Here is a 25,011-nt window from a genome sequence, read left to right as displayed (position 1 = left end):
TTCCCGCAGCGCTTCAGCCCCCTCAACCTACTTAGTTTTTAAATAAATACCCAGCCCGCTTAACGCTTTTTAAAAAATACCTAGTAAATGGCTGCGCGTGTATCATTCTTGAGGACCGTCCTTAGAATTACATTTAAAAAAAAGCACACAAAACAATGAATTTTATTGTTCCTTCGAGTAAGGCATGATTCCAAAGATTACTTAAGTCACATAACGGCAACAGAACTAATACGAGGAGAATTTACAGCAATCCAGTGTGACAAGAGCAGTTCCTAACCAGTTCCCCACTTAAGACCGTACACAGCTAGAACTTGAAACACATTAACATGGTTAAGGAACTTAACCGTAAAGAGAGATTACAATACATCACATCTCAGGAAATACTATATACAACTTCTTTATTGTCCATCTTTTGAGCTAGGAAATAATGTCATTTAAGGACCATAAACCACTGCAGGTAGCATCTCACACTGTGTACGTTCTGCAACAAACACTTGCGTTAGCTCAACAGTGGAGGCCTGAAGAAACAGAATTTCACCTTGTTTCTTTGTTTTTGAAAAGTGACACATCCTCTTCCCCAGAACGTAATTGCTGAAATAATACAAGCCTAATGTTACTGTTTGTAAAACCTGCAGCAATCTTGCTCATTACCTACAGTCATATTGAATTAATTAGGTATGTATATGCTGAGAGTTGCATGGAATTCCAGAAACAGAGCTCTGTATCCAATCTGATGCACAGATGTTCTGCTGCAGTGGCTAAAAATGTTCTTCCACTACTTTGTGGATATGTTTTTGTTCTTGGAAACTTGAAGTTTTCCGTGGTTTCCAAGAGGAAGGCTAATTAGAGAACTGTTGTTGAAGGTTTATACATCTCAAAGGCCTGCCTTTTAACCCAGACAATGACCAGAATCCAAGAGCTTCTGTGCAAAGTAGTCAACTCCTCTTGTTTTATTAGATGACGTGTGAAATTGAAGACTGATATAACAAAATATCTCCTACCACTCGCACAACAGTTTAAAGCATCGTATTAAGGAAGGTGTGCTGTTGCTACAAGAACATACTTGGCAAACGTAAAACAAATAATCCATATAACTCTTGGTCATGGAGCTTGTCTTGATTAGTGCACAACTTTCAGGAATGTGGCTGTGCTAAATGCCAGTAGGATCGTAGAGTGTTACTGGAGAGGAATTTCCAAAAGAAATTGGGCAGTATGACTGCCATCAGAGAAAGCATTTAAAAGGCAGAGCTCAGGCATAACACTGTAACAGATTCTCAACATGGAAAAAAAAATGGTCCTTTTCACCAAACAGGAGGAACTGCTAAGAGTCACTAATGTGACTGGGGAAAGAAAAGGTCTGTCTTACAAGTGGACAGTAAATAAGACTGGTTTACGTAGTCCCAATAAAAATAAAGGTCAAGAACTCTGCATATAAAAGTACACAAGAGAAGCACTGGAAAACACCCCCCCCCAGTAAAACTGAATTATCATGCTGCCACCAAACAGGCAGGGCTAAACCAGCCACTAATAAACCCAGCTGTGTTAGAAATTACACGTTCTAAAGTCCTCCCAGCTGGGGTTTCACAAGTTTTCCACTACTATGAAATAATATAAGATGCAAAAGTCTGCTAGCTTCTAACACGAGGCTCAGTTGATGAAGGGCATTACCTGACAACTGAGTTAGACAACCAGAAAGCCATTTACATTTTTGTACTCCCACAAGAGTAAAAACATGATACAAAACAGACTGTTTTCTGCTAAATACAGAGATTCTTGAAAGCATAACAACAAAAACACCTGAAAAATAGGTCTCCACCTCACAGTCCACAGCTTTTTGCAAGTGATACAAGCAATGACAAAATAAAATCAGACATCATACAACGATGAAAAAATGGCATTTCCCTCCCACTCAAATCTTCAGGGTATGTACCTTAGGCACCCAGTCACGTACAGGAACATAACCTGAAGTAAGCAGAAGAAACACAAGCACACGCTATTCAAACAGATCCAAAAGACAGGCTTCTTTAGATTGCCTGCCTTGCAAACACATTTTTGGCCTCCACAGGAATGGTTCACTCAAACTAACAGAATACCTCACATTGGAAATGTAAGCACGAGCTTCAGTTTTGCAAGAACTCTACTTGTGACTTCCTATTAGAAATAATAATTATTTTTTTACCATAAAGACTACTATCTAAACTTTTAATGCCAAGCTATCTTTTAGAACAGAGGCAACTATTGAAAAATCAGCTCAATTTGTTAGTTTAGTTTTATTACCAAAAAGTCCACTTGAAGACTTTTGTAGGTACATGTGTTTTTTTCCAAAAAATAAAAATTACTGATATTTAAGATTATTTTAAAGGAAAGACAAAAGTTAGCTTTTAATTGTTGATCAACCGTGAAACCGAAATTCTCCAAAAAAGAACTCGTTATCAGCCTCAGTTTATGGTCCCCTTTAGTTATCTTTGTCACAGATACCTCCAAGATTCTTTACACAACCAGAAATGACAGAAATACCTTGCACATAGGGTAATAACCCCGAGTTTCTGAAAGGCAGCATTTTTGTCGCAGTCTGCAGTCTTAGAAGCGATGTTAAAAAAAATCCTCATAAAAATACATAAAACAAAAAAAAGTATATAAAAATGGTTTCTGATAGAAATATAGAGATCATGGCTCCTTTATAAAAAAAAAGAAATTTTGGCAATCCATAAGTAACTGCACATATTTATTCCAACACTGTTTATATAGTGTCAGTATGTACAGTTGCATTTCAGTATTTTAAATACGGAAATATTGCATCCTGGTTGCATGTTAAATTTTAGCAGAAAAATCCTGTTTCATTGCTAGCTTTGTAGTTGGAAATAGCTCCTCATCAGTTCTTTGGGGCATGGACTCATTTCTACAGTTTACTTCAACTAAAGGTATACCAAAATAAGTCATTTGCTGAGACAGGAACTGGGGGGGGAAGAGAGGGAGGTTCACCTTCCAGCTCTACAACACAAACAAATAATGGAGGATGCAGCACGCAGTAACCACCAACTTGAAATTTCAGTTATGCACCAATTTCATTTCACTGTGAGCCTAATATAGGGATGGGGCAATGTTTTCACATTATTTTGATGGGTAAGGAGAACGGAATCATTTTCTTACAAGATACAGAAGTTCCTTCTCTAATATAGGCTTGTGTGTTATTTGCAGTCAAAAAGATCAAAAAACCCACATTTACCACATTGCATGACACTAGTTCCTCTGGTATTTCAGTTTCTCAGTAAATCAAGGCTTACTGGGTTCTTCTCATTGTTTTCTCTCTGCTTCAAGTCCCGTGTCTGACCTGCTGTGAATTCAAAGGAACCACATCAGCATCAACAGCCGAAGAAAGAACTGCTTTCAGGAAGAGCTCCTTTGAGATGCACTAAGTTGTAAGAATAAGTGACCATATTAATCATACGGTTTCAAATCCTTGGAAATTAGTGGCTCAGTATCTTCAGTCGTACTTTGTGCGGGTTGCGGGGCTGCAGCTGCCAGGCTCTGTATGGTTTCTTGCTGATGCTGCTTTGCCTTGTTATAGAGCAGAACTCCAATTGTCACTAGAACAGTCCCAATGGCTGAAAGGCTTGTGATTTTGTTACCAAACACAATAATACTTAGCCAGATTGACAGTGCATGCTTCACAGTACTAGCAACACTGGAAAGGAATTACAGAAGTTAGGGCCAAAGAAAACTCTCTCATATCCCACACATGATCACACCTTAATGCAGTGGGATCTCTGTTTTGCTTGCTATTAAAACACCGAGTCAGATTCTATTTTTCCTACTTAACATAATACTGTAGCCAAACTGGTTGTATATTGGCACTAGAATCTTTAAACTCATCTTAATTTTAGAATTAATAAATCATCTCATATTTTTTGGTTTTAAGCATGCAGTATAACATTAGAAATTCAATTCTAGCTAAAACATATACCCAGACAAAACCAACACACCACAACTATCAATCACTACTGAGCTGTTACTATGCAGGTAATATAGTAGTATAAGCAGAAAAGAACCTGTATCTAAAGCATACCAATAGTATAACAACAGGAATTGTTGTATACACAAATATAAGCACATGCTCTTACAGCCTGTTAGGTAGAGAAAACTAACTTCAGAATACATGTAAACAGTGAACTGTCACAAGACTGTAGCAGGGACACCTGCATGTATAAAACAGCAGAGCCCTGCAGAGTTTAGGACCAGAGTTACCCCACATGCCTCAGGGCTATTCATACAAATTATGAATTATTGAATCCAAACTATGCAACAGCCTATACAGGCTTATACTCCATCCTGCATTTAGATGTATTTAAGTATTATTGCCTTATCAGTGAAGCAAACGTGAGCACCTCTTCCATAAACTCAACAGCATGTGTCAAATGCTGCTCTCCTCACATAACGAGGGAACAAACCAAGAAGTTTTGGTCATCTGGATGTGAAAAGATTTCTTTTTACATTTGGAACATTTCTGCATTTACATTACTTCTTTGCATGAAAGATTTATTACCTAGTTCCCAAACAGAAATACTAAGAAAAAATGCGTTCTTGACATGAAGAGACAGTTTTACCTGAAAGTCACAGGAGAAATTTTTCCCATCAAGGCATAGGCTGTAACACTTTGCAGGTGGAACAAGACTCCATCTATTAAGAGAAGTACAACAACATCTTGGTTGTAGCTGAAGCTCCTTCCACTTTTCCCAATCACTGGCACATCCTAAATGCAAAAAAAAAAGCATTTCATTTATAAACAAATCTAAAAGTGAATTTTCACCCTCCTCATTATTTTAATAAGATACTAGTTTTACATTTAAACGTCACCAAAACAAGATCTAAAACATAAAGGACATTCATGTTCTCCAAGTTTTCATTCCTAAAAGATTAAAAAGAGCTCTTATCTGACTGAATTTTCCACTGCGTTCAGCTTGCCAGTGAGGTATTTTTGAACACTGATGCATAGCAATAAAATGCCAATACAGTAAGGACACATTTATTGTGATACATTTTATTTACCTCACCTCAATTTTGCTTTTAGAGAGTTAATATTCCTGCACACCACATAAATATTGGCAAAAAGTCAATAATTACTTAAGATTTGTATTTCAAATCTTTATCTAAAACTTTAAATGTATTTATAAAGTCAGACAAAATCATGATTTTGTCTGACTTTAAAATCCTGAATAAACCCAGGCTTTTTGGGTCACCTGTCAACTCAGGCCTGTGACAAACCATTTCTTTTAATATTCTCCCCTCTCCACACAAAGCTCTTACAAATGCGAGACGAAGTGTATTTCAGGGTGATTAAAAAAAGGAGAGGAATTAAAAGCAAAATTAAGGTTAACCATATGCACAAGTAAAAAAAAAAAACAAACGAAAACCAACATAAATCAGTGTTAACAAATTCAAATTACCATGAAAAATATCCAAGCTGGAATAAGCATAACCACTGCAGCAGCACTTGTATAGAACTGCAGCTCTGGGGCCCTACAAAGGACAAAAAAATTTTTTTAATTTTCTTTTTCTTAGAGCTGAAGAAAATTGCATCAGATTTAAATACATGCCTCCTTGATGTCTGTAAATACAATAATAAGTAATACAGAGAAGTTGCGTACTAAGCTCTGGGGACAACACATTCAGCAATCTCTTGCAAAGGTAGCGTTTCGTGTTCTGTGTTGGCCAAGACAGACTGAAGATAAAAGGCAAGTATTTTCAAGACCAACATGAGCAGTAAAATTTTATGGTAAAGGTCATGTTTCAGAAGTTCATAAAGTTCATGGCAGCTTACTCCAACATAATTGTAAACACATGGATTCCTTAGGTCAATCTTGAATCAAATCTGAAAAATTTTAAATACTTACGAAAATCTGTATTTGTCTCCACTGAGTAATTTTTTGGAAAAGACATTCTGCAAACTAGAAAAGAAACAAAAAAACATTTACCTGTAAATATTAGTTATGACAAACAAATCAAACCATGAGAAAGACAACTGTTTCCCTTAGATAAGTAGATACACCTTCTACACATTCCACCCCCCTCACCCAATCTCCAACCAAAGCTAGGCTTAAATTTTACTTTCTTCTAAATACTACATAGAATTAAATGAAATATTTTAAAGTATGGTAAATTTGAAAGGATAGACAAAGATACTTATGGTGAAAAAAGCTCTAGCAGATAGCATTGCTACTCTAGTGCACCCCTCTTGAAAATAACAGTTCTGAAGCATATTTTGGAAGCTTTCATACTGTCTTAACATGCTGTCATGCCTTATTCTATATATAACTTCCTTATAAGAAGAGTGAGTCAATACATATTTCAAAGTGTTACTTTAAATAAGAACATGAGAATCATAACACCACCACTCTCAAGGTGAAATGTGACCATTTTTCAAAGTAGCTGTATTTCACATTCATCTCCTGCTCTTTTAGGATTATTATACAGAAAATTCCAACCTGCTCTGTGACTTAAGCTAAAATGTTGATATACTGCGTGTGAAAAATGCTTATTTTATGTCCTCATGGACCCTAAGTTTCAACTTTCAGAACTATTTAACCTTTGCTCTAAAGCAGAAACAATTAGAACCCTAAATTAAATTGAATAACCCTAAAATAAATTAAATAAAAATAAACCATTGCCAACTCTCCCCTTTATTCCACACATGTACCTGTCGTTAAGCCTTACCAGTCCATGATATTAGTAGATAACGCTGCTGAGAAACCTAGAATGTTGAAACTGATTTCAGTAGCTGTACACAGAGCTAGCCCACCCATAACAGGAATGAGAGAGAGATTAACCAGCAGTCCTGAAAATTAAAATAATAAATCCAGTTTCAGTTACATATATTTTCATATGCGTTAAGGAAAATATAAATTTTAAAAGGTTTAAATTTGGCCTTAACTTCTTTATTTGAAAGTAAAAGCAACTTATTTGATTGCATTTTAAAGTTCAGAGGTTCTAAAGTGAGATCTCAGGCAACAGCAATATGCTCTTGAGAACAATATGGACATGTACTGACTGATAAAAATATCTGTCTTGGAGAAGAAAAATGGACTGACTGTCTTTGTTTCATCTTTTTCACTAAACAACAGAAGAAAATTATACTCTCCCTGTTTACTCTGTGATTGGATTACTCTTCTTCCTCTGGCTCATTTCAGCCTTTTGCTGTTTGAGCTTTGCATCAGAAAGCAATCTATACATTGCTTCTGTATAATTCCTGTGATTTATAGCTGGCTAGAAGCAAAATCTCTTCCAAGCAAATAGTATGCAATTGCATGTCAAATTACAAAGAAATTATACTGGAGACTTGAACTGTGGTAAGCCAGCTATTAAGTTTTTAGCAAGAGAGTGAACACAGTAAATAAATTCAAGGTTTTTAAATTCTGAGAGGCAAGCTGTCCTCCTAAGAAGAAACACACAGAACTTCAATTATTTAATGCTCCAATTACAGTTTCTTAACAGAAAAATAACTTCAGAGCAACACTGCCCTTACACAGCTACATTAAATCTTTTTTCACTTATAAACACTCAACATACTGCGTTCAACAAGAACGATTCTTTCAGCAGTATGCAATGACCTACATTATTTCAGTGGTATCTCCCTGTCCATGGCCAAATAAATGACACTATTATACAGGATATAAATATGATTTTAAAATCATATTTAAAAAGAGAACAGTACTCACCAGTGTATTCCCCTAATATCATCCTAGACATGATAACAGTGAATATAGGTGCAGAGCTTTTAACTGTTTCTGCAAATGAAACAGCCACATTTTTCAAGCTGACAAGCCCCAAGACTACTGTTGCAAATCTGTAATCGAAAAACAAATGAAATTAAGTAGAAAATAAAATAACTCCTTAACAGCCGCTCTTACTTATCTAGCACAGAAAAGAATTGCATTATACTTTCCCTAAATTTTACCTGCAGTAACTAAGAATATGGGGAGGTATAACTAGCAATCAAGTTATCAGAATTGTGGTAGCTTGACTGAACTGCAGTAACTGTTCAGCTTTATTCCACGGCACCTGCTAAGGAAATTACATCATTTGCAGTTATCCATCTGTGCTGCAAGTTAGGTATGCTACATATTTACCTATACTTTAAACAATTACATTACAATGAAACTGCTCTGAGTTAATAGCTGCTGCCCTGATGGTTAATTTCAGCACTGCTACCCTATTACCATTTGTGCAGTGTTGAGAAAACCGAATTAACATGTCTTTTTTTCTCTCCTAGACCACAGACTGATGCTATCCCAGCACACAGCAAATAATTACTTTTAGAAGGTAAATGTCAAGTCCGTATCACTTGAGGCAAATTGCTGGAAAAGGTGACAGAACAAAGCAACATCATAATAAATACTACTATACTAAACAAATATCAGCCTCAAAAGAGAAGAGGAAGAAAGTAAATGGAAAGATAACATTATGAGAAGTATGTCATGAAAGAGGTTAAAGTGATGGTAGGCAAAGCTAGCCAAAAATTGACAGTTGGAAAAATGAACATCGCGTTTACCAATAGGAACTAAAAATAAAATTATCTTGTGATTTTGGGGAAGAAAGATGAACAGTCTTTTCCAAACACCTTCCAGTCTTTCTATGAAGGTAAGAAAGAAAATGAAGAGAGAATAAAAACATAGCTTCTGTTCAGAACACAATGAACAAATGGGATATATCTCTAATTTAACCTTTTACCTCATTAATCCAACAAACAGCATTATCATGATGAAATTGGGTGGATAAGAGATGCGTGTTTTGTGCTGGTACAAGCAGCATGGAACAAACATTTTTATACAGCCAATGAAGGTGGTTGAAAGCATTTGAACAGCACCTAAAGAGAGATGGGGAAAAAAATCAGAAGACAATGGGAACGTCACAGATCAAGCATCATGAGAAAATTTCTTACATAAACTTATCTGCAGTGTTTCTAGACTTTATGGATTCTCACAAAAGCCCTTTACTTCTACATCTACCAGCAAGGCAGCAGAATAAAACAAGATCACAGTTAAAATGCTTTTTGTTTGCCCTTAAAAAAAAAAACAAACAGAAAAATAAGCCCACATGAAGGCAACTCTTGCATTTTTACACACAAACAAGTTAATCTTGTTAATTATCTTGTTAATCAAACAAGTTAATCAGCTCTGTAGACTATCAACAGCTTACTCTGTTTTATTACATTTTTCAAGAACCCACACTACCCTCTTGCAGAGAAAACCAAAAATTTAATTACACTCCCCCCCCCCACCACCCCCAGCTGTTATTTCTCAAACACCATTTTACAGCTCCTCTATGAGCAAAATTTCATTGCGTCTTCCAGAAGGTGGAGGGACAAGAGAAGGAAAGGACACCATCAGAAAGTCCTTTAAAAGCTGAGATTACAATTTACAAGTTCTCAGCCCCAAAATCCACGCCCACATCTCCTAACTAGGTCCTTTTCACTTCAGCTGAACCATTTACTCCCTCAGCTCTATACAGAAGGAGCTGTTATTGTCAAATATGTTACTGGAATTGAAGTGTAAATGAAAGGTAGGATTACCTAGCATGCTGGGCTCTCCTTCCAGTAATGAAAGAATGTATTTGTTAAGAAAAAGAGTGCAAAAGCTGAAGAAAAACCACAAAGTGAGGTAGATGAGAGCATGAGAATTCCAGATGCCCAAGTCTGACTCAATGACTGTAGTCTCTGTGATAGTTATTTTCAGAACATTCTCCTCTGGTACGCTATCGCTCCTCGCAATTACAAATTTTTCACTCCTGTTAGCAAAGAGTGAACCCAAATGAAATAGTGGTTTTCCCTTTGGCTTTTCTTCAAGGAGGGGAGGGTTAGGTTCCTCCGGTGTCTCAGCACTTGTCGCAGTTGACATGATGACATTAACAAACTAGTATCCGTCCTTAATACGGAGCAACATTGACTTAGCACAGAACAGCACTTAGAGGGAAAAAAATATCATGTGATTAATCTTTCATCTCCAATGGCCTCTAAAAGCGTATTTGGTCCTCCAAATAACATCTTGCATAAACTTTGGATGCTTCTTCATGTGCTCTGTTCCACTTTTTCCACCTAAGAATGAAAAAAACAGAAGGAAAACAAAATTTAGCCATGCACATAACACTTTAAATCCCTAACACAACAAAAATACCACATTTTTGCTTGCTATTTATGAAAGATGAAAAGTATCTCATCTTCGGTACCTCATCTTTCCAACTGAATTTTGCACTTCTAATGTGACTATGACCTTTACTTTTCCCAAATTACGTAATGTTAGTTAGTATCATAATGCTAACAAAGTCCAAAGAAAGAAAGAGCACTTGAGCAGCTTATCTGCAACATTAAAATATGTGGTCGGATTTATAGCTTTCTAATTTGCACTCTACGTTTTAGGAGCAAAAGAAAAAAAATTTATCAGATGAGAATGAAAGGACAAAGTCTTTTGCTCCTCAACAAATAAGCAGTCGGGGAAATTAGAGTTTAAATGTTGTATTTTTTTAAATCTAAAAGTACATTTGCTGGACAGATAATATGGTGGGCCTTATGCAAATGAAGTGGTTCTTGTATGGATAGTTAATCATTGGACATCTTGGAAAAGATGTCTGAAATAAGATCATAACACTAGAGTGCATCAAACAGTGACAGCACAGGAAATAATCAATGCTAAGACAAAATACAAGGGTTCTAAACAAGAGCTACTGCACCTGCCCTGATTTTGTTAACAAGCGAACAGGATACACTATTTTCTTCATGCTTTTATAGTGTCCAGTGGGGTATCTCAACAACAAAAGGTAACTATCAAGAGGCACTAAAAATTAATTTTATGATGTCTGTTGACATATTCTACTTTACATAGAAATTTTCCATTCCTTGTGTGCTCTATTTCTGTTGTTACAGTCACGCACAGAACATTTCCACCCCATCACCTTATCCCTTTCCATTTATCAGGGAATCAGGTTAGCAGCACATTGAGGTACACCTGACACATTCATGTTAAACCATATACACACAAGTGTGTTATCCAGCTTAAAACAAAACTAGCATAACATGAAAAAAAATGCATTCTTTAAGATAATTTGCAATGAAAACCTGGTTCTTCCTTTTTCGTGTCTTTTAGAAAAAAAAGAAGCAAAAAAAACCACTATACCTTTAAAATCATTAAGCTACCAAAACTTTGTTAATACTTTTCCTATTCACACTACTCAATTAAAAACAAAAATAATTATGCACAACAAACTTCCACCTTCAGTAGCACTGCATTTTTGTATTTTATATCACCGATCCCAAATGTGGCAGGAAGCAGAACAGCAATAAGAAAAAACACATCCCTAAATTACTGACCTGCTGCCTTAAATCAACTGGAAAGTCTTAAATTGGCTGAAAGAGTTCTCCATCTGGAAGTAATTCAATCATCCTCCCTTAAGAGCAACCAGCAGCTGATGTTTACCAATAGATGAAAACGTGGCAGTAGTTGGTAGACTGTTTCTGTTGGATTACGTGCAAACATTGAGTCTTCCAGCTCACAAAAATGAGAAGCATGCTGCACATTTTACACTCTTCCTTGCATCTTCTCCCATTTTCAACTATATTAACAAAAAAAAAAGCATTAAAGGTTAAAACACAGGGAGCATAAACTTTGAAAGCCTCAAATTTTGACTTACAAGAAGTAACTACTCTTAGTAGTTCAAAGTTTACTTAGGGCTGTATTCGTTTCAAACTTAAAGGGGAGCAGGAAAAAACCTGTTCTAAGGGAACTTTTAAGAGTGAAGAAAATAAATAAATGCACCTGCAGCTAATGTCTTCAAGCACCTAATTTTAATAAAAAATACTACTCTCCCTCAGTTTTTAACAGAGCAGTCATACTTGGATGAGAAAAACAGCACTGACTCCTATAGTCGCATCAAATTGAACCCAGTCCATCATGGTTTGGTTACTACATCACTTACACTATTTTCTATTGTGTACAGGTGGCCTTTGTAAGAATGAATGTTATTTTGCTGCCAGCCATGGATATATATATATATATTCATGCCAGCATGAATATATAGAAATGACAGATATCTGTAAGGTGCCTTCTCTGGAAGTGGTGTCACAGTTCAGTAAGCACCAGCTCACAGCTTCTGTAATACATGGTAGCCCCTTCACTTGCTCCTGCTACAATAAATGAGTATTGAACCAAACCATGGAAACTGTTCTCCACTGAAACTTAAGGCTGAAGCAAAAACACTGCTCTTAATCCCTGCTAGGATTAGTGCACGTCATCTACTCCTAATCCACACCTGTGCAGTTTAACCACATTGTTGTAACAGCAGTATGAAGTCTACATGAATAGTTTTCTACAGAAAAAGAAGAAAAGACACCCCAAGTTTTGGGGACAATAAAATGCAGAGGCAACACAAATTAACAAGAATGTGCATGCTGCATTTTTGCATTAGTTTTCAAAAAAAATGTTTTAAAATGCAACTATAACACTCCACACTGAAGTAAGTAAGAGAACAAACAAGAAATAGACCTCATGTAAAGTTTTACAGCAGTAAAATTGTCTAACACAATTTACAAGCAAGCAAAATAAGTTTTCGTTTTCTGGTGAAGAGAAGGTTTGTGTCACATCACCCCACCAAAGAAGAACAACTGCAGAGCCACAAGTGCAAAGCAGCTGGTGAAAATCCCATTGCAAGTGCTGGGCAACATAACAGGACCCTGAAACATTCTGCAGCTGGCCTTCGCTGAGCTTTTACCGGAGCTGCAGATTAGGGAAGGGCAGTCAGCTGGGCTGCCTTCGCCCAACTCTAACAACCCCCACTCATCTTGTTTGAAAACATGTTCAGCCATGTTTTATAAAAAAGCAAAGGGTAAGAGGAAAAAAAAATAACTTGGATATTAATTGTTTCAATGGGATAATCAGGCGTGCCCAAAAATCCTCATAATAGTATTCACTTAGCTTTCTTTTTATGAGACAATGCAGTTTTAACCTTTAACAAACTGTCAAAAATAAAAAAAGGCAACAACACAATTGTTCCATATAGCCAGAGTCTTACCTTAGAACTGAAAGGCTAAAATTGTTTAAAGATTAACATATACAGTGATAAGAAATGAATTAGGCATGTGAAAGAGGAAATATGGTGTCTTTTAAAAGTTACATATACTGTGCCTAGACACCGCTGATTGTGAAAATAAAAAATAACATTTCCAGCACTACAGATTCTGTGCTTTTTAACTAATTCTTGCAACTCTAGCTTAGCACAGTTACAGATTTAATATAAAATTGTGCTGTCATAGAGCTGACCTTGAAGCAGATACCTTTTAGTCGGAAGCTCTCATTGTGTCTTATACAGCAAAGCACTTTCTGACCATCACCGTTGCACGTGACGCCGCTGGTTCCTTATCGCACTCATTCGTCCACGATTGGAAGAGCTCTGGACTTTGGAATGATCACCATCTGACAGGGGAGATAAAAAGTCATTGCTACGGTTCTTCTGGCCCCTTGTTAATGCACACAGACAGATACCTTTTGAGAATATCCACAAAGACCTCTGTAAGGTCAGTCCTATATCCCACACAGAAAACCTCAAACAAAGTTACAAGTATTTGAGAAAGCAGAGCTAGCCTGACAGCAAAAAAAAATGACCAGAGGTCGGTGTGCATGTCAGAGCCTACAGCCACAGCACACAAGGCACCCACACGCTGCCTGCAGCAATTGCCAGGCAATTCCTCCTTCCCAGTAAGCAATAAATATTAAGTGATTCGCTAAATGACAACGAGAGCACCCAAGACGTTTATAAAGGCAGACCACGAACACAATCTAGAAGCACTGATGCCTCCTGCACAAAGGGATGCCCGCACCAGCTGAGGTCGCCCAAGCCCTCCTTGTAGCCCAGCCTCACGCCCGGTGGCCCCATCCTGCCCACCTTGCACCTCGGGGCCGGTCCCGCGGCCCGGGGTAGGGTTGAATCAGTAAATCAAGGCGGTTTTAGGGTAAAAAGGCGAGAATAAATGAGTCGATCCAGTGCAAAGGGCCAGGGCTCCGCCGCCGGGAGCTGCCGGTAACGGGCGGGGAAGTGACGTCCCTGCCGCCCCCGGAAGAAAACAGAAAGTAAACAGAAAAAAGCACCTCAAATCCTTCGGAAAAAAGGCACGAATCCGTCGTACATTGCCCAGAAACGTGACCCTTTCTTTGCAGTTTTCTAAAAATCTCGGGAAGGGTTACTGGGAGAAAGCGACGTGCTGAGCACGTGTGCTGTGATAGAAAAGCAGGACGCGGGTCGTTGGGATAAAGCAGAAAAATCCAGGCTGAGATCACTTACCAACAGAGTTCTCCCTCCCTCAGCAGCTTCGAAGTTTCGACTCCGCTGTAAAACATTCCTCTCTCTTTTTTTCCCAGGAAAACCCTGCGCTTGTGTCAATTACCTACTTGCTTTAATGTGTTTCTTAGGAAGAGCAAACAGTTCATGCTGTGATACGAGATTGAAAATTTTCTTCCTTTGCAGATAAAGCCCTGTTCAGAGCTATCATTCCCTGGGAAGATCTGTTTCTGTGTCTGTTCTGTCTCTGCTAAGTGTAACAGGGCTAACCATAGAGACACTTGTTCCACAAACTGAGGAAGATTTCACCATTTCTCTTATACGGTTAGTTGGAGTTGGTAAGAAACAAATTCTTTGTATTTTAAAACATACATTTTTTTACCAAAGTAGTAATTAAGAAGCAATTGAAATTTCTTATTTCTCTCCATCTGGCGTGATATATTGCACATAGAATCTTCTACTAAGGAGTTAGATGCTTTTGCCATTGTTGTTTTTGCCAGTAGTATTTTAGGGAGGAGATCGGCAAGAGATATGCTGTCATCCAAAACACCTTGATGTGTGAACAGTGTGAAAAAAACATTCAGGTTGTAGAAAGTTTTGCTGCAGTTAGTTTTCCTCATGGTATTTCATTAGGCAGATGTAGCAATGACAGCCTTTCATTTCATTTTCAGAAAGATAACTGCATGTTCATCAGTGCCAGAAAAAAAATTCCCATTTCCCATTTCAGCCTGTGCTGTCGTCTGTTAGGGAATTCAGGGGTGTCCACACTCCGAGGCTTGCCACAGAATGCACATCTCCTGAGATACGCCGTGCTTATTTCTGAGTGGTAGCTCGTTTCAAGGAACCTTCTTACTTTGCAAGAAACCAAGTATATGCAATTTGATCCGAAACATAAGAAAATGCTAAGTTTTCTCTCTTTGTAAAGTTCCTGCAAGGATGTTGCTTCACCTGAAATATTTCAATGAAGAAAAATATAGACCTCATTTTTCTTAAATCCTTCTTTTTTTAATAATTTATGTCCTACTAGAAGCAAAATCCAGACTTCCTTGGATATGTCCTAATATAGATTCAGCAGACACTGTGTATTCATATTCCTGGGTCCATTCATATTAAATAGAAATGAAACTTAACATGAAAATCAGTGCAACCATAAGTATTCCAGGAAGTCCTCGTTAATGGTTTTAGCAAGTTTTGGCTTTTAGCTACCTGACCAGAACGCTCAGGGGTGTAACACCTTGTGTACCTGCAGGGCAGCTGGCCTTCACATTGATCATAAGCAGTCATTGCTGTCCAGCTTTATGTTTTCCACCCAAAGGGAACAAAGACAATAGCTTTGCTCCGGACTCTGTAATTAGGCACATACAAACAACACATTTATTCTAAAATGCCGGTTGGATTAGCAGCTTTTCACACAAGATCTGCATACCAACAAAAAATGCAATCTTAGAACACTGGTGCCTCCAATCTGTCACACTGGTTTTGTTAGCAATTGCTGTTTTGTGCTTCAGAGAGAAAAATGAAGAACCTTCATAAGAAACCAAATGAATCATGATATTGTATATCAGGAAGGAAAAAACGTGCTTTCTAATCTCTTTTTCCCTCCTACCTCCTGTTGATAATTAGCGTTCTGTACTGCAGCAAACATGGGAAGAAATTCACGCCTCTCACAAACCTCTGGTTTAGGTCAGGAGAAACAATATATTTTTAACACATTACTTCAGATCTCAAAGTTTTAATTAACAAACATAACAAAAATAACAAAAGTTATTGTTTTAACACATTAGTTGGTAACGATAACATTCACGGAACAGGTTCAAACTATAAGTGGCTTGCCTTGTGATTTAAAGATGTGTAAGCTAAACATAAACATGCCAAACCCACATTTTCTGTAGGCTAGACAAAGACTGACAAAAATTGATACTAGTTCTTTAAAGAAACATAGATGCCCCAGTTGTAACAATCATTTGGACTTACCACTAGAATGTTACTTCAAAGGCAGTTTTGAATTTAATTTGTTGTGGCCTTCACTTTCCAAAAACCAAGGGGATGTCTTTTATCTCAGAAACGTGCGTATGCCATCTCTGCAAACAGTCTGGGAAAAGTTTGTTTCCAAGTTATTTGTACGGACTTCTGCTTTAGCAGATGAATTTGCAAAACATGGAAATACCGTCCTGCATCTTTCAGGTCTTCCTGAGGTCATGACACGCAAAAAAATCACGATTCACTTCTAGTTTGCTAATCATTTTCAGTTTTCGTTATTACCTTAATGAAAGAGGAAGAGGAAGTTCATTCACCTTAAAACTTGTTTAGAGCAGCTGAAGTTACTATGTTACTTTGAAAACTTTTATGACCCTTTGTCACAGGCTAGAAAAACTAGATTACTTCATGTGCCCAATCCGGGAAGTAAAACTCCGGGGAAAAAAATATATAGTTACTTTGTCTATGGTAAGAATGAGCTAGTGTTTGCAGGAGCATCCTATATAGGAACAAAGCACTGATTCATGTTTTTATAAAAGGAAAGACTTTATTTAAACTTTGTAGAGTTCAACAGTGACAGCTAACTGTGGTACTGAGTGGTGTTTTTTTGATGTATTTCACAAAACATTACCTCAGAACTTTCCTGAATCAGTGTCTTTCTGGACTACAGTTTGGTGGGTGGTGTGTTTCAAAATTTCCACAACACAAATGAACCGTTATGAATCCAGTCTAAGTAAATTTCAACACATGTAGCTGTCAGAGCCACACAAACAATACCATATGTATATGAGTAGTATAGTCCTTGCTAGTCACTTGAATTACTCACTGGAAAGATTATGTAATTTCAATTCTTTAATAAAATAAAAATAATGTTGCTTCATTTAACCCAAATATATTGTTCAACAGTATAGTATTCATGTAATAAAATATACCACAGCTGTTAATTAGTTTGGATAGCTAATACGTTGTTATTAGCAAAGTGTTACTTCACAAGTAATTTAAAAGTCCAATGAAATAATTCATTCTTTGTATGCTAAACACAGGGAAGAGTACTCACAGCATCTGACTGGAAGTATCATATTCAGGTTCCTCGGTAAGAATGAAAATATGCTCTTGACTAAGGATTGCCCAGTTTTGATACTTCCATTTTGTCACCTAGATCAAGTATGTTGAAAAATAGCACTGTGTGCAATTTGTGTTCACCTGTAACTGACCTTTCCCTTCTCCTTCCCAGTATTCTGTGTATACTATGTGGCTAGAGGAATCCTGCAGGAGAATTGGCAGGAGCTCGTTGTCTTTGGTCTTATCTTCTTGCTAGTGATGTTTCAATCCATCATCAACTTCACAGTTTTCTCTGCTGAGCAAAAGCCAAAACTCCTGGTTAGTCTCCTGACTTTAACTAACTTTGCTTTCGTCCAAATCTTGGACGTGAAAATCTTAGAAAGACATCTCTGATATGGGCATTGATAACAGAAAGATCAGGCAGAATTATTCCTATCATCGAATAACAAAACGTGCATCTTCACAATGACAAGAGTGATCCTGTGATTCTGTGTGTTTCTTTATGACACTATCTGAAAGTAACATAAATATAGTTTTACTCACATAGGATTACTACAGAATTACTATTACTACCTTCACTTTACCTACTCTACATCAAATTTCCATACGTAAAATAACTGTTCCAAAGTCACATAAATCTAACCTATGAATGGAATCAGAATCTCAAGTCTGGATGCAATGACACAGCTGTTAGCCACTCTCATAATATCCATAAGTGCAGCATTGTGTTTTTAAGAGAGTTGTGGTGGCCTGCTGCAAGGAAACAAAAGGATACGGTGTGCTAAGGGAGGTATTGCCATTCCAGATTATCTTGTTTGTATTTCACAACAATACAATGTAACACAAAGATTGTATTCTGTGTGTTACTAAGCTTTGTAGTTGAACTTCCCCTTGCCGTGCTTCTTAGGAGTCTTTCTCTTTTATGGTTGTGTACTTATCACAAATGTGAGAAGGAGGTTCCTTGTTCCTTGAAGTCATCCAAACATTATTTTCAATAGAGAAGAGATGCCAGCCAAGCTAGGAAGATTACAGTAAAGCAGAATTTGCCTATTCAACTTACGTATTAATGGTACATTTAGTTAAATATCTACAGCGAAGTGGGTCAATAAGGAACAGGCATCAGAGATGCAGATTACTTTGATGTATGCATCCCAGCCTTCTGTTTAAATATTAAACAAGAAAAAAACAAACAAGTTAAACCTGGTCTAGAAGATGCAGTGGGGAAGATTCTTACCAGGTGGTTTATGCCATATAGGAATCTTAGAGACAGACAGGAAGGATGTCTGCCATTTTTTGAGGAATAATTTTATCCTTCAGAGCTCTGCCCAAGTTACAGTTGCTGGGAGTTTGTGTCAAGTATTTTGGTGGGCTGTATGGTCTCACACTAATAATTTTAGCAGATCTTCGCCTCTTCTCTTAACATAGGCATGAGTTTCTCCCGAGCATAAAGGTTGAGAACACCTCACGCTATCATTACTCCTTTTTGAGGGACATCGTTTTATTCTCAATCCTTGACTACCTACATTCATGAAACATACAGGATCACAATATTTTTAGTACTTATACCTCTCTGACAAGGTCAGGTGAAATTGGCAACAGCCCTCCAAATTATTGTGAAGATGGATATACAGACACAGTGAGATTACACCGGCCATATATCCTTAGGAAATCACACCAAAAAGATGAGTGGTCCTTTATCAGGGCAGCTTTAAAGGTGAGTGATAGCTTTCATGTTAATATAAGGATTTGTGGACTTGAAATTGTGGACTTGTGCTTCTTGTTAGTCAGATTGAACTCCCTCTGAAATCTCGAGAACTAAGAAGGACTGCAGAATCAGTGCCAAAGCACATCAGATATGAGTCTGCTGTTACCAGGAAAAAGCTAGGGGGATTTTTATTATTATTATTACTTTTATTTTAAGGTTCATTGGTTGTTTGCTTTAGCCAAATTCCTGACAGCTGAAATATAGCTTTCTGAACATTTGTTTGCTTTCCATGCTAAAAATGGAGCCAGCACCAAATACTGGGCTTTCAACACTAAAATAAGTTCAGGTGAAAAGTTGCAGATTCATCTTTTTCCTGGACTTTGGAGTCTTGTAGCCACTAGCATTGATCCTGTAGGGAGAAAAGGAGACAGGACAAAGAGTAGACGCTCAGCCATGCAGATAGGGATCTTATAGCTTAGTTTCCTTGTAAGAGCTCCTCACATACTTTTTCAAGGCACTGGATCTTTGTTTTCAGTTAAATTGTTTCAGGTGTGGAAAGAAGGGAGCGCTCAGAACTTTCTGTCTGCCGATGAGGATGAAACATATAAACCTTCCACTATTTCCCCCCACCATCAGAAACCAAGTTGATCTGACAAACTCTCTTTCACAGATCTGAGTTCTTTGCTTGTTCTTGACTTTTCCATAGGCATCAAAAGAGGCAGTGTTTCTTTCAGGTAAAGAAAGTGGCACTTCAGTTAGATGGCCTCATGTTGTAATACACCTGACGTTCCTCATGCTTTCAGCAATAGCAAACATGTTTCTTAACAGTTCAACTAGTAATAGCAAATGTCCTAGGGTAAGTACATATTATTGCTGTTTGTTCAAGACTGTCTGCATCAGAAGTACTTGAAAGCTACTTTTTATCCAGTCACAGTATGCTAACTTTACCTACATGTACTATAACATGTATCAGTCTTCTCAGAAACTGCACCTGCAATTAAAGTGTTGTGTAATAAAGGTATGTAGACATACAAAATCCACCAGAATGTATAGCATAAAAGGAAATGAGTGTAACAGAAGGGAAAGCTTGGGAGCCCTCATACACAGTCTTCTCCTATAGCTGCAGCACCTGGAAGCACAGCTTCACCTCAAGGTCCCTCATTTCTGGGTTGATGCCATATACCATTTCACAGAGCCACTTCACATGTCATTCACTATTTTTCTTTCATTCTTGTATATGCCTTCCCATTTCCTTCAATGGATTTATTTCTCCTATCTGCATTATTTATTTTAGGATTCATAGTATTTTCTATCTTTTCCCCTGTGAATTTCTAATTCTCCCTTTCACCCCTCCTCTTGTTTCCTAGGCTCCCTATACTCCATTATTTCTCGGCCTATGTTCTCCTTCTGGTCTTATCCTAAGAGGAGCACTAAGCAATATTGCAGAAAACACAGACAGTAGTACAGGTGGCAGAGAAAAGACAAGCTACCTTAGGGGAAGGACAGTTCTCTCAATGCTTTTGTAGAGGTTCATATACTGACCACTGCAGAAGGATCAGTCTTGGTTCTGGGGGAATCTGCGTTCAATCAGATGCATCACATCTTATCGTAGTATTGGCCCAGTCATTTCTTTCATTCATAGTGACTCAGCTGTTTTTCTTTGGTTTGCTCAGACCTGCCCTTCCAGTTAAGGATTGCTGAAAGCCGCTGCCTGCTGAAAAGCAGTCCATCATTTCTTCTTTCCCAAGCCCTGAGGTTCAGTGTGAAACAGTTTTTCTGATAGTTGTTTCTCCTACATTTTAGTTCTCACTGACTTTACTTCCCTGTAGAAGAAAGAAAGCTGGAGGAAGAAGTCACAGAGCATGTTTAATCTGTAAGCTATGAAAACATTAATTTGCTAGAGAAAAAAAGGAGTGTACCCAAAGAGAAAGTATATCAGCTTAGATGCAAATGTTCTAGAAGAGAGCTGCTTCTCCGTTTAAGCTAGCTGGGAGTTGTACTAGAAGCATTAGAAGGCAGGGCTCAAAAGGATGCCCAGATAGCTCAAACCACGCACAGCTATCATGATGTGCCCATAAAACAACCAGTTCTGATTCCACCACCATCACTCCTGGCCCAGCTTAGTGGAAAACACTAAGGCTGGAGGCCTCTACATTGCTACTGGATCCTTAGGCCCAAAACACGGTGCCTTGTTCCTGAGCATACACCTTCAGTGCAGCTCGTTTTAGAATCAATGAGAGCAGCAGGCACATCCTACATCTTTTGGGATCAACTTCCCACACAAGAACTATGTCAAATTGTTCTTGAACTGATTAGTTAGAGGGAACTTTCTGCAGCTGGCACAGTATCCAGAATGATTAGGAAAAGATAAAACAAAATCTTCCTGCGCAAGGTATTTATGCCTCCTCTCCTTCACAAGAAATCTCCAAGTGGTACCAGGCTTTTTGACCAGCTGCAGGGTCTTAAGTCATATTTTAAACAATTTTCCTAGGCAGCACTCCCAGCTGTTGATCTTGATGTAGGCAAAACAAGAGAGTGTGCAAGCCCAAAAAGCCCCGTGTTTAGCATTTTTTAGCACTGTAATAGTGATAAAGCATTTATCACTGGGGCACCCAAGCAGCTCCCACAACACATGTGAAAGGAGGTGAGGAAGAAGGGCAAAGATTATTCATCATGGGAAGGGCCCAACTGCTGATAGCAGCCAGTGTTTCTCATACTTCACATAGTCTCTGAAACTGATGAAAGTTCAGTGGCTACAGTCATCCAAGTCCTTGTGGTTTTATTTATGAAATTATGCAGCCAGATCAGGCTCTTCCAATTGTTCGCAGGTCTCTTTGATTTGGCAAATCACAAAAGGACCACACTGACTTTGGTGGCTATACTTTAACTGTATTGCAGTTAGAAAGAAAAATACAGGCAGGAGCAATGTAGCAACTTGAAAATAGCTAAATCTCCTTATGCTTTTGCACATCAATATAGAAAATATAGGAGTGCCTGGCAAACAAGGGCATTGGCATGCAAGGCAGTACTCCTCTCTACCAGAGAAATCTAATATAGTCATTTCTCCAAAGCAATCCTTTTTAGCACCTTTTATCTGACTACCTAAAAGATAAAAAAAAAAAAAAAGTACACTGCACTTACCATTAATTACTTCAGCTCTAAAAAAATGATAGATTAGGCCTACGTAGCAGCTGCTTAACAGCCCTCTGTAGTACAAACAGGAAAACTGATAGAAACGTACAGACAAATAAGTGTTGTTTATAATTATTATAATTATTTTTTTCGATCCGAACACTGATTTGTTTACATCTGAACACTGATTTCTTTACTTTAATGATGCAGAGATCAGAAAGTATAATGCAATTTTGCTAGAGTTGGTGTGCAGCCAGGGAATCATGTAAGCAGGAAAGAAACTTTAAAAGTGACCCATTTTTTTCCTCTCAGTTACTATCATGTGGCTTCATCCAGAAATTGAATGACTGATTGCTTTTTATGGCTTCCAGGTTTTGGGGCACTAGGTGTTGATCGTCATGTGTCTCCATTTCCCCACAGGTGATAAAAGAGTGGGGCAAAGGGAATTCTTACGCTGGAAGCTGCTTTCGTCATTGGCTCTTGCATTTCTGTTGCAAGACAATCTGTTTTGTTTTGGGTGTTGATTCACGTCTACTGCAGCTCTGGGCAGGGGCTGAGAGAAAGAATTAAGTACTCAAGAAAGTTAACTAAGAAGGTTGTAGCCTATTGTTTCATGATCACAATTAAGTAGAGAGCTTGCCAAGCCATGAAAACAGCTAGGAATGATCACAATAAAAGGCAGATGCCTAATGACATCAAGCAGTACTGCAGTCTTGGAATTTACTGGCCTGAGAAAGTTCAACAGCTTGGTTGGAACATGTGAGAGATCTTCCTGAAGAAAACTGGAATGTCAAACCCATACAGGAATTGCTGCTGTCCAGAAAAAGAGACCTGTGCAGGAAGTCTCCTCTATAAAAAATACACGTAATTCTTCTTTACCATTCTGTAAAAATATCTAATGTCTAGTAAATAAGAGACAGAATAAATAGACCTAGAGAGCCACTGATCTTAAACTACCCAAACCTTTTAAAAGGAGGATGCACACTGATAGGCATTGGTGCTGGCTGATCTGCCTCTTCCTTTCTTCCCAGTGTTTTCTTCCTATGGAAGGACTGACTCCTGAACATCCCCTTTGTATTCCAACTGCAGCTCTTACAGAGTGAAATCATAGCTGGAAAAGGTCTGATCAAGTACTTGCACTCAGAATGTAAGATAATGGGTCAGCTTCACAGCAGTAGAAGAAGTTGCTCAGAAAAGTGTCTTTATCTTTCTTAGTTTTGTGCTAGGGAACTAGAGCAGAACAGCTGGTAACAGTTTATAAAACAAAGTGTGCTCAGGAAATCAAGAGTAATCCTCTCATTCAGGGGGTTTTGCTGACAGGACAATGCAGCTTTCACTCCTTTTCCTGATTTTGCTTTGGAACTACAGAAGGTTCATGACATGCATGTGAGAGGGGCACATGGTTAATATAAACGCTGGCGTTATTGATACACCAGCATAACAAAGATAATTTGCTCGTCAGTCTTTTCTTACTGAGGCTAGAAGTGGATTGCCCTGCCTTCATTCTCATTGGTGTTGTTGACTGGAGGTCCCAAGAGCTCTGTAGTACCTGCTTTCTCACACTACCCTGGGTAGGAGTGGAACTGCAACTTACATATACTGTAAACATTGCCATCACATTCCTCTTCAGCTACATCTTTAAGAGACAGGTACTCACATACTGCAAAATGTAGTCAAAACAGTTTGTTGTAGCTTAGTAGGGAAATTTACAGGGAAGATCTCAAGACTTGTATAAGTATTTTTCTCACCCTAATCTTCTCAATCTGAAACAAATACATTTCATAGATAGCATGGAGGCATGAAGAGGTTAAATGTCTATGGTCAGGCCGCATACAGCTGGCAGTATCAAGAGAAAGCACGAGAGTACCAGCTGATGACTGTGACTTCATTTCACAAGTCAAAATGTGACTATGTATTGTTGTTGAAATGGAGGAAAACAATTAAGCATATTCAATGCTTTTCTAAAATAAGCAAACATGCTGCAGGTCTCGCCTAGAACAGAAACAATAAGGGAAGACTTCTATCTGGAGGAAGCCTATACTTGGCCAAAATTATCTGAAGAAAGCAGGCTTGTGCTATGCTCCTTTTGTCTTCATAGCTAGGGATGGCAGAAATAATTGTATCATTAGAAGGGGAAAAAAAGATGTTATCACATTCAAACATTTGTCTCCCCAAAAACAGCACTGTATTATCATGCCTTGGGGGATTAAGCTTCATACTTTCACAGAAAATGTTTTTATTCCTGACAAAGGTCTTGTTAAGTTCCTTTGGAAATCCGTGTGTTCTTTTTTCACAAGGTCTTTACAAATACTGAAGTAGTACTACACTTAGCTAGCATGCTAATCAGCAAGTTCTAAGTAGATACACACTGCACTGCCAAGAGGGCATTTGTTTTTGTTTGTTTGTTTTTCCAATGAAGTCCACAAAAGTATCAGAAGAGGACAAGTTCTCTTACATCCCAGTTTCGTCAGTGAAGTTAATGCTTCTGTAAGTACTTTCCTCAGCTGCAAAAGACCAGGGTGCTGGGAGGTGGAGAGTACTTTTCACTGATTAAACAAACCCTGGTGTTGCAGCCCCTTTGCTGGTTCATGTGAACAGTAAGAAGCACTCATTTTGGCCAATTGCATATAAATCATCTCAAAAGAATCATTTTACTTGTAAAAGTGAGGGTCCAGTCTTTGGCATCACTGTTTCCCCGCTTCTTGCATAGGCCATCAAGTGCCATTGTCACAGACATGCTGGGTTATTATTTTGGCTATGGACAGCAAGAGTTTTTAGCTAGGCAGGCAAGAGAAGATGGAAAACTCTTTCAAAATCAC

The 25,011-nt window shown here is 38.0% G+C and overlaps 1 protein-coding gene across 11 annotated transcripts; it reads right to left on the bottom strand.

Moving 5' to 3' along the window:
- Positions 1-2,724: 2,724 nt before the first annotated feature.
- On the bottom strand, positions 2,725-24,977 carry SLC35E2B (solute carrier family 35 member E2B). 11 transcript variants are annotated; one of them, XM_083802350.1, is made up of 13 exons: positions 17,508-24,977; positions 16,291-16,578; positions 14,320-15,264; positions 13,316-13,454; positions 11,357-11,598; positions 9,566-10,087; positions 8,725-8,860; positions 7,713-7,840; positions 6,712-6,832; positions 5,892-5,945; positions 5,445-5,517; positions 4,605-4,750; positions 2,725-3,685 (listed from the first exon to the last, which is right to left on the bottom strand). In XM_083802350.1, the coding sequence occupies exons 6-13, from the start codon at positions 9,888-9,890 to the stop codon at positions 3,439-3,441; spliced, it is 1,230 nt and encodes a 409-aa protein (XP_083658476.1). In that variant the 5' UTR covers positions 9,891-10,087; positions 11,357-11,598; positions 13,316-13,454; positions 14,320-15,264; positions 16,291-16,578; positions 17,508-24,977; the 3' UTR covers positions 2,725-3,438. The 11 variants fall into 11 exon arrangements, with proteins under 11 accessions (XP_083658476.1, XP_083658480.1, XP_083658479.1 ...); XM_083802354.1 differs by lacking the exons at positions 14,320-15,264; positions 16,291-16,578; positions 17,508-24,977 and adding an exon at positions 14,127-14,294; XM_083802353.1 differs by lacking the exons at positions 14,320-15,264; positions 16,291-16,578; positions 17,508-24,977 and adding an exon at positions 13,924-14,097.
- Positions 24,978-25,011: the final 34 nt, after the last annotated feature.

This window comes from Anser anser (genome assembly GCF_964211835.1).
Source record: "Anser anser genome assembly, chromosome: 17".
Classification (NCBI taxonomy): domain Eukaryota; kingdom Metazoa; phylum Chordata; class Aves; order Anseriformes; family Anatidae; genus Anser; species Anser anser.
This window is presented reverse-complemented; position numbering and strand designations above follow the sequence as displayed.